The following is a 10,508-nucleotide window of genomic DNA, read 5'->3' on the forward strand; positions in this document are numbered from 1 at the left end:
GACATTTTCACGAATTTCTGTAAAAGTATTCAGACCTGTGCAATTAGCAAATAAATGCATTAACAGTCGTTCTGACAATGGCGTATGCGATTCTGCATCATCCATTCTGCTATAAACTCATTGGTTCTATTTTTTCTATGGACAGTAAAAATTTCGGGATATCGACAATTTCACGAATTTCTGTAAAAATGTTCAGACGTCTGCAATTAGCAAATAACGGTATTCATTGTCGTTCTGACAATGGCGTATGCAATTCTGCATCTATCATTCTGCTATAAACTCAATGGTTCTATTTTTTCTATGGACAGTCAAAATTTTGGGATATCGACATTTTCACGAATTTCTGTAAAAATGTTCAGACGTGTGTAATTAGCAAACAAATGCATTAAATGTCGTTCTGACAATGACGTTTGCAATTCTGCATCATTCATTCTGCTATAAACTCAATGGTTCTATTTTTTCTATGGACAGTAAACATTTTGAGATATCGACAATTTCACGAATTTCTGTAGATATGTTCAGAAGTATGCAATTAGCAATTAAATACATTAAAAGTCGTTCTGACAGCGGCGCATGCGCTACTACATCATCCATTCTGGTATAAACTCATTGGTTCTATTTTTTCTATGCTCAGTCAAAATTTTGGGATATCGACATTTTCACCAATTTCTGTAAAAATGTTCAGAAATATGCAACTAGCAAATAAATACATTAAAAGTCGTTCTGACAATAGCATATGCGATTCTGATCATGCATTCTGCTATAAACTCATTGGTTCTATTTTTTCTATGGACAGTCAAAATTTTGGGATATTGACATTTTCACGAATTTCAGTAAGAATGTTCAGACGAGTGCAACTAGCAATTACATGCATTAACAGTCGTTCTGACAATGGCGTATGCAATTCTGCATCATCCATTCTGCTATAAACTCACTGGTTCTATTTTTTCTGTGGACAGTCAAAATTTTGGGATATCGACATTTTCACGAATTTCTGTAAAAATTATCAGAAATATGCAACTAGCAAACAAATATTTTAAAAGTCGTTCTGTTAAGAACGACGTGTGCAATTAGCAATTAAATGCATTAATAGTCGTTCTGACAATGGCGTATGCGCTTCTACATCATCTATTCTGCTATAAAGTCATTGGTTCTATTTTTTGTATGGACAGTCAAAATTTTGGGATATTGAAATTTTCACGAATTTCTGTAAAAATGTTCAGACGTGTGCAATTAGCAAATTACTGTATTAAATGTCGTTCTGACAATGGCATATGCGATTCTGCAACATTCATTCTGCTATAAACTCATTGGTTCTATTTTTGCTATTGACAGTCAAAATTTTGAGACATTGAAATTTTCACGAATTTCTGTAAAAATGTTCAGACGTGAGCAATTAGCAAACAAATACATTAAATGTCGTTCTGACAATGGCGTATGCAATTCTGCATCATTCATTCAGCTATAACCTCATTGGTTCTATTTTTTTATGAACAGTCAAAATTTTGGGATATCGACATGTTCACGAATTTCTGTAAAAATGTTCAGACGTGTGCAATTAGCAAATAACTGTATTCAATGTCGTTCTGACAATGGCGTATGCAATTCTGCATCTATCATTCAGCTATAAACTCAATGGTTCTATTTTTTCTATGGACAGTCTAAATTTTGGGATATCGACATTTTCACGAATTTCTTTAAAAATGTTCAGACGTGTGTAATTAGCAAATAAATGTATTAACAGTCGTTCTGACAATGGCGTATGCGATTCTGCATCATCCATTCTTCTATTTACTCACTGGTTCTATTTTTTTATAAGCAGTCAACATTTTGGGATATCGACATTTTGACGAATTTCTGTAAAAATGTTCAGAAATATGCAACTAGCTAACAAATACCTTAAAATGTCAGAACGACTTGCAATTCTGCATCAACCATTCTGCTATAAACTCACTGGTTCTATTTTTTCTATGGACAGTCAAAATTTGGAGATATTGACATTTTCACGAATTTCTGTAAAAATGTTCAGACGTGTGCAATTAGCAAATAACTGTACTCAATGTCGTTCTGACAATGGCATATGCGATTCTTCATCATTCTTTCTGCTATAAACTCATTGGTTCTATTTTTTCTATTGACAGTCAAAATTTGGAGATATTGACATTTTCACGAATTTCTGTAAAAATGTTCAGACGTGTGCAATTAGCAAATAACTGTACTCAATGTCGTTCTGACAATGGCGTATGCAATTCTGCATCATTCAGTCTGCTATAACAGTCAAAATTTTGGGATATCGACATTTTCACGAATTTCTGTAAAAATTTTCAGACTTGCAATTACCAAATAAGTGCATTAACAGTCGTTCTGACAATGACGTATGCGATTCTGCATCATCCATTTTGCTATAAACTCATTGGTTCTATTTTTTCTATTGACAGTCAAAATTTTGAGATATTGACTATTTTACGAATTTCTGTAAAAATGTTCAGAAGTGAGCAATTAGCAAACAAATGCATTAAATGTCGTTCTGACAATGGCGTATGCAATTCTGCATCATTCATTCAGCTATAACCTCATTGTTTCTATTTTTTTATAAGCAGTCAAAATTTTGGGATAACAACCTTTTAGGAATTTCTGTTAAAAATGTTCGGACGCGTGCAATTAGCAAATAACTGTGACAATGGCATATACGATTCTGCATCATTCATTCTGCTATAACCTCTTTGGTTCTATTTTTTATGAACAGTCAAAATTTTGGGATATCGACAATTTCACGAATTTCTGTAAAAATGTTCAGACGTGAGCAATTTGCAAACAAATGCATTAACAGTCGTTCTGACAATGGCGTATGCGATTCTGCATTAAATGTCTGTTAATATAAATCGGACCTAGTGGGATTCAGTTCAAACACATAAATTTGCACTGACACTTACAGTCCTTAAAATTCTCCTTACAAGCACATAAACTTGAAGGAAAGACGACGATTATTAAATAAATCCAAATTGGTTATGGTTGCTTTACAAAAGACAACTGATTAACTCTTTATTATTTTCATTCTTTTATACAAATAATTTCTTAACATAATTGATTACTTGCATAAAGTAAAACTAGGTCAAATATTATTAATACAAAGTGAATAAATGAAATTGTTAAATATTGAACCTAAATAAACGTGAATAAATGGCTTACATGAAAATGCTGAATTAACAAACTAGAATAAAGCTTTAAATACGTCACAACCAAACTACAACTTAAATATAAATATGTATGTAGATACGTATGTGTTAACATTCTCCGCCGCGTTGACAGTGTTCAAGCAGAAATGGAGCCATTTGTCGCTGATTGGTGAGTTCTTACAGCTGGAGTAGGTGTAAATTGAGCTGGTTTGTTGAACCTTAAATGCATTCTCCAACTCAGCAGACCAAGCAGAATAATAATGCAGCAACATAACGAGGTGTAGCTAACTGCATGATGGTGAAGACTGGTGGAGTGGATAAGTTGTGGCAAATGCTTAAGTGTTGATTCATTCAACTGCCGTTGTATATTATCCAATACTTCCAGATGAATCTTGTAAGAAGTAGTGTTCGTGAGCGTTAAAATCTTTTCTATTTCCTGTGGTGGACTTATAGAATGGATGTCTTTTAATCTCACATATGAAGTGTGTATGCTGTTTGAGGGTTCAAAATGTCCATGTATGGTAACAAAATGGTTCTTCATGACACAGTTGGAACCCATCTCCATTATTCCGGCATTCTTGATGATGATAAGATTTGTCTCCGTACCGCATACAATAGAAGATTCAACATCGACAGTAGTAGCGAAGATCCATCTATTTTGATGATGCAATTGGGTCCATACTGTAGATCCAATAATCTTGTTAAGATTGCAATTGGCAGTTGAATGATTATTAAAGATATTGACTTCACAGGGGTTGGCGACTGCGTTCCTCTGGAGTTTGGACCACTGATTTCTACAGATGTATTCGTCATTCTTTGGTTTAAGGCATCTTGATATGTCCTCAGGTTGAAAAAGTATGTATTCGTCTCTGTGCGCATCTGTAGCCAAGTATGACTTTTCTGGCTTAATGGGTGCCATTCCTTATTGTTGGAACGGGTACTACCTTGAATAATTCAAAAAACTGTTGATTGACTAAGGGTATCTTGACCTCGAAGATGACTTCATGCTTTGTCACTGCACCCTTGACGCTCATAAGTTTATAGAGCTCAATCAAGTTCTCATCGTCCGTTGGTAAAGCATGCGAAATTAGAAGATTAGCCTTGATTATGTTAATTTCTTCTCTCAATTGATGAGGAGACAGTAAAAGTGGACTTATTTTGCCATTATGTATATCGGTAAGTACACTAATGATTTCCGACTCTACTCTCTGCAGGTTCATTGCGGAGAATACCAGGTACGTTGACAAGAGTCCGACAAGCTGCGAGTTTTTTAACTGGGAAGACTCTTTAGCCACATCATTATTTATTTTCTCAACCATTTCTGAGATCTCTTGTATCTTTTGTTGATTGCCGATCTCATCCTGTTTTATGACATTAATGGTAGAGTCAACTATTGAAGTTTGGGCTTTCAACAGACTTGTCATGTGCTCGTGCTCGATTCTTGCCTTGCTAATGGTTTTAGACATTTCTTCCGCATAATCAGCATCAAGGACACCAAAAAGTGAACGCGCAATATTGCCGACTATATTGAATGGAGATCTTTTAAACCGTCTGTTGGTAAATAACTCCTTTTCCTGTAGTAGTTCATTTTTAATGTGTTTGAGATTGCTCACGAACATGTCACACATCTTGTGTTGTTGAATTACAGGACACATCTGTTGAAGCGATTGTAAACCGGTTGAAAGCGACTTTATTTCTGATGCAAAAGGCGTTAAATCGTAATACACCAACATTTTCCATTCTGCCGTGTTAAGTTTCACTGTTCCCAAGCCTTCAAAATGTAATCCCGGATCATTGTGAAATTGCGTTATTTTCAGCATGTCGCATAGGACCACAGGCATTAGAAGCAAGGCTAATATTACTGATAGCATTATGGGGCAATTTGCGATCTTCATTCTTTTCCTCGGGATGGTATCTTTCCCATCTTCCTCTTGCCTAGAAGAGCCGATGTCACCCTGCGTTGTCTGGTCTGTGGAAAATTCACTATGCTCCTCTGGAAACAGTGGAGCCAGCCTCTGAATGGCCCGTTGTATACTCCAGTTGATGTTTTCACATCAGCAACTCGTACAGCTCCATCGTCACCAGCGAACACATTGAGAATTCTTCCCAATGGCCACTTCATCGGTGGTAAATTATTTTCCTTGATGATGACCATATCACCTTTCCGAAGATTGTTCATCTTTCTCCTCCATTTGTTCCGTTGTTGCAGTTCGTGGAGGTATTCATCCGACCATCTTCTCCAGAAGTGCTGCTTGATATGTGAGAGCAGCTTCCAATGAGATGTGCTGGATGTCTTAACAGATTCTGTTCTGCTGTCTACTTGTGCAGTTAAAGCCTCCCCGATTAAAAAGTGTCCTGGTGTCAATGCTTCAAGACAATCAGGATCGTTTGACAAAGGCGTGAGCGGCCGGGAATTTAGGATTGCTTCTATCTCGATTATGATCGTTTCCAATTCCTCATGTGTTAGGATTTCCGTTGACACGCTACGTACCAAGAGGCGTTTCGCGGACTTCTCTGCTGCTTCCCATAAACCTCCGAAATGCGGTGCTCTTGGTGGGATGAAATGAAAGTGAATGCCTTTAGACCTTGAGGTTGAAATAATTGATTCTTGCGCTTTATCCGAATATATATTTTCAGATAGCTCCGCTAAATTATTCTCGGCTCCAACGAAGTTCGTAGCATTGTCGCAATATATGTTTTGGCAGTGTCCACGCCGCGCAATGAAGCGTTTAAGTACGCCAATAAAAGCTTCTGTGGATAAATCAGACACAAGTTCTAGGTGAACTGCCTTTGTCGCAAAGCAGCAGAAGACAGCTACATAAGCCTTGGTTGGTCGCTTACCCCTCACTTTGTAATGTATCCAAAATGGCCACAATAGTCAACTCCAGAGTTTATAAATGGCCGTGCGGGAGTTACTCTTGTTGCTGGCAGCTGTCCCATTATTTGTCGATACAGCTGGGGTCGTGCTCTGGTGCACCTTATACATTTTTGAATCGTTGATCTGGCAGTTATTTTCCCTCTGATTGGCCAAAATCGTTGTCTTATTGTGTTTAACAGCGCTTGAGGTCCACAATGTTTGTTTTCTTCATGAATCGTCGTAAACCCTATTTGCCACAAATGTCTTATATAAGGTTGACTGCGATTTTATCCAGGCAAGGACAATTTCCGAGTCGGTCCATAGAAACATGGGGTGACTTTGAAGCTTTAAGTCAATCCTTACTCTATTACCCAGTTCAGCTGCTACCACTGCGGCACAAAGCTCTAGTCGAGGAAGTGTTTGCTGTTTCAACGGAGCAATTCTGGATTTAGAGCAGATCAGGCGTACAGTTACGAGACCATCCTTTGTAACAAAGCGAATGTATACAGCAGCGCCAAACGCTTTCTCCGACGCATCGGCAAACACATGTAATTGCACCTTTGCCTGAATCTGCCCACGGAATACATGTCGTGGTATTTTGAAATTGTTGAGACCTTCCAACTCGCTTCGAAATGCTTTCCAGGTTGCACAAAGTTTTTCGCATCCTAATGCAAGTTGCCACAGCTGCTGGATAAACATCTTTGCTTTTACAACAATTGGTGCAAGCAGACCAAGTGGATCAAAGAATTTCGCTAGCTCAGACGTAACTGATCGTTTCGTTATTACTTGACAATGATCAATATTTGCCTTCACGCAAAAACGGTCGACCTGAGGCATCCAAAATAGTCCTAAAGTCTTTATCGTTTTGCTTTCATCAAAATCTAGATTGACTTCCCTATCACTATGAGGTATATCCTTTAGCAATCTTGGACTGTTTGACGACCATTTTCTTAAGTTGAAGCCGTGCTTTTTCAAAATGATTATAAATTCCTTTTGTGTCTCCATCGCTATGTTTAAGCTATCAGAACCACCGAGACCATCGTCCATATAAAAGTTCTCTTTTAGCATTTCTGAACCAAGGGGTAGCGATCCAAGTTGTCGTCCGCGATTTTCTGTAGACACTTTGTGGCAAGGTACGGTGCTGCACGAGTTCCATATGTAACAGTATTGAGCTTGTAATAGCTAACTGGGTGCGATGGATCTTCCCTCCAAATGATCAGTTCATATTTCTGATCATTGGGGTGAATTAAGATTTGTCTATACATTTTTTCAATGTCAGTTGTGAAGACAAACTTTGGTAATCGGAACCGTAGCAGGATAGAGAACAGTTCACTTTGCACAGTTGGTCCTGTGTACATTAAGTCATTTAACGAATGACCCGATGACGTTTTCGCGGATGCATCAAATACCACCCTTAATTTTGTCGTGGTACTATCTGGTTTAAGCACACAGTGATGCGGAATGAAATATTTAGGGTTCGACACTATATTCACGTCAATTTTCTGCATGTGTCCTAGCATTTCATATTCCTGCATGAACTTGATGTATTGCATGCGGATATCATCCTTCTGAAGAAGCCGATGTTCAAGACTCATGAACCGGTTATACGCCATCGCATGAGATTTTCCCAATGTTGTTGGAGATTCTTGGAAAGGAAGACTAACAATGAATCGACCGTTCTGATCCGTCTGGACATGCTGATTATAATGATACTCGCACCGGGTTTCCAGCGGAGACATTACCCTTTCTGTTGATGCTACTTCATCGAGTTTCCATAACTTCTCAATTGCTTGTGCCAGTGAAGTTTCACTATCGAAAATTGCACATGTTAGCGCAGCTGATGTGACGTTCGTTGATGATTGTTCTATTAAGCCGCCTACAATCCAGCCAAGCGCAGTATTCTGCAGAATAGGTTGATTATTATTCAGTTTTATTGTACCCGGTTGCATTAGGCTGAAGTAAAACTCTGCCCCGAGTAGGATGTCAATTTTTCCTTGAATATTGTTGAGGTTCCTGGTTCATTACACCGATAGGCCAACAATCGATACCTCAACTATTACTGCTGTCGACCAGACTGATTGATCGCTAAGCTAGAAGAAGCAAGAAGCTAAACTTTGCCACAACAAAAAGAATTGTTTTAACTAATAAATATATAAATTCAGACCGTCAGAGTCTTTTAATTAAAACAAGTGTTTTATTGAAGCCTTAACCACCAGTGCCTTATTAGCAACACGTAAGTATCGCCTGTATACTTGTTGTGTTATCTAATATTCATAGTTTTGTTGTTCGTTTTTGTGCAACAAATAATACACTTTCGGATCTAAATCTACTCTGTAGATTTAGAACCCCTACAAGTCCATACGCCTGTATCGGAACTTGTACATGGTCCTTCGAAGCCTTTATAAAAAGAATCGGCTGATTTGCAAAAAAATAAAACAATTCATTTTTACATTTTTAAATTGGCGCCTTCGCTTTTGTTCTGTTGCCAAATAATCAACAGAGTCATTTTAAAGAGAAAAACTCTTTATATGTATGTTTGTTGTTGCTTAACACAAATTAACGTACACTAACACCATAAAAAAGACCACTCTCACTTTGCTGCATCATTTTTTGTTACATTTGTTTTGCTACATTCGTGATCAACAAATATAACAAGCTTTGTCATCTGTTTCATTGCTTCTTTGATCGATCTGTCATCTACCATTGTTCGACTATCGATCAGCTGGTGTGGTGAAAAAGAGTTGTGCAGTTACTGCGACGAGTAACGTAACGTATAAAGCTAGTACATATATTGAATACCACAATAATAAACTAACAATCGAAAAATAACAAAAAATAAAATTAATAGGAACAAATAAATAAAAATAAATCCTAATTAAAAAAGCACATAAATCAACAACATACATAAATCTAAAAATTAACAATATTGTTAATAGTTCTCTTAAAGTTTAAAAAATAAACGTTTATTGAGAAAAGAAGAATATACGCAACAAACACATTTGAAATTTTATATAACTTCATTTATTTCTAAATTTATAAATAAATTGATAGTTGAAGTGTTTGTATATTCAAAAATAATAAAATTCATAAATAATAACAATAATTTTAAAAATATCAATAAATATCAATATTATATAAAAACTAATAAAATAAATTAAATAACTAATTTAAATTAATATTACAAAATGGTTTCTAAAATGTATGCTAGACCGAAAACCTTATGCAAACTTGCATTAAAATAGTAAGCACAGCAGAGAACGAGCTGTCTGATTCTTTAATAGAAACAAAGTTAGAATCAATGGATGAAGATTGGCACAATGTACGCAGTGCATTCGAAAACCTTATGCAAACTTGCATTAAAATAGGAAGCACAGCAGAGAACGAGCTGTCTGATTCTTTAATAGAAACAAAGTTAGAATCAATGGATGAAGATTGGCACAATGTACGCAGTGCATTTGAAAGTGTCTATTTTAATGAGGGAGATGAAGATTACAAATTGAGAGCTAGAGATATGTTTGCGTCCGCCCGAGATAATTACCAAGTGACTAAAGCTACTTTATTGGAAATATTAAAAAATCGAAAGGCGCAGAGCCAAAGTAATACCGCTAGAGGCGAAGTTACAAATCCATCGTTGTTTCACAGCTCAGCTGTTTATCCTTCGGGTACGTTTTGATATGTCCGAGATTTGTATTAAAGTGCCACCTTGTGACACTCACGACTTCTACGGAAGTTATGAAGAATGGCCAAAATTTAGAGATATGTTTACGGCTATTTATGGAAATCATCCCAGACTCACACCAGCGCAATAGCTTTATCATTTGCGTAATAAAACTAAAGGTGAGGCTGGTAGAATTGTAGATCGGTACCCTTTATCTGATCAAAATTTTTCGTTAGCATGGGAAGCATTATCGGTGCGATACGAAAATGTTAGGGTACTAGTTGATAACCAACTGAAGATATTATTCAATCTTTCTGCAGCAACGGTTGAATGTAGCAAAGATATTAAAAGAATTCAATCGACAGCAAGTGACTGCTTGGCTATATTGAGAGCTCATAGTGTAAAGGTGGATCAATGGGATCCAATTTTAATATATTTATGTTCAACTAAGCTTCCGGTTGATACACTGACCCTATGGGAACAATCGCTCGAATCACATTCCGAGCTACCCAAATGGTCGCAAATGGAAGATTTTCTTAAGAACAGACATCGGGTTCTAGAGCGAATAGATGGTCTCAGAAGTCAAACAGCTTCAACTTCATTTAGCAATGATCATATATCGCATCAAAATGCTCATTCGACACAATCAAATAGATGTGTCATGTGTTATAAGAACCATATTTTGAAAAATTGTATGAGATTTAATAATATGACTGTTAATCAGAGAATAGAGTTCGCAAGAGAAAAGAGGTTATGTAATAACTGCTTAAAGAGTGGACATAACACTAGAGAATGTTTCAGTTCGCACCGATGTTTA

The 10,508-nt window shown here is 36.7% G+C and overlaps 2 protein-coding genes across 2 annotated transcripts; both read right to left on the reverse strand.

Moving 5' to 3' along the window:
- Positions 1–4,081: 4,081 nt before the first annotated feature.
- On the reverse strand, positions 4,082–5,047 carry LOC131806981 (uncharacterized). The gene has a single exon (XM_059131968.1). The coding sequence runs from the start codon at positions 5,045–5,047 to the stop codon at positions 4,082–4,084; it is 966 nt and encodes a 321-aa protein (XP_058987951.1).
- Positions 5,048–7,094: 2,047 nt separating this feature from the next.
- On the reverse strand, positions 7,095–7,982 carry LOC131806982 (uncharacterized). Its single transcript, XM_059131969.1, has one exon. The coding sequence runs from the start codon at positions 7,980–7,982 to the stop codon at positions 7,095–7,097; it is 888 nt and encodes a 295-aa protein (XP_058987952.1).
- Positions 7,983–10,508: the final 2,526 nt, after the last annotated feature.

Source organism: Musca domestica, unplaced genomic scaffold, assembly GCF_030504385.1.
Source record: "Musca domestica strain aabys unplaced genomic scaffold, Musca_domestica.polishedcontigs.V.1.1 91, whole genome shotgun sequence".
Taxonomy (NCBI): Eukaryota; Metazoa; Arthropoda; class Insecta; order Diptera; family Muscidae; genus Musca; species Musca domestica.

Coding starts and splice junctions, on each gene's coding strand:
- LOC131806981 (XM_059131968.1), bottom strand. CDS start 5,047: ATGCTATCAGTAATATTAGCCTTGCTTCTAATGCCTGTGGTCCTATGC.
- LOC131806982 (XM_059131969.1), bottom strand. CDS start 7,982: ATGCAACCGGGTACAATAAAACTGAATAATAATCAACCTATTCTGCAG.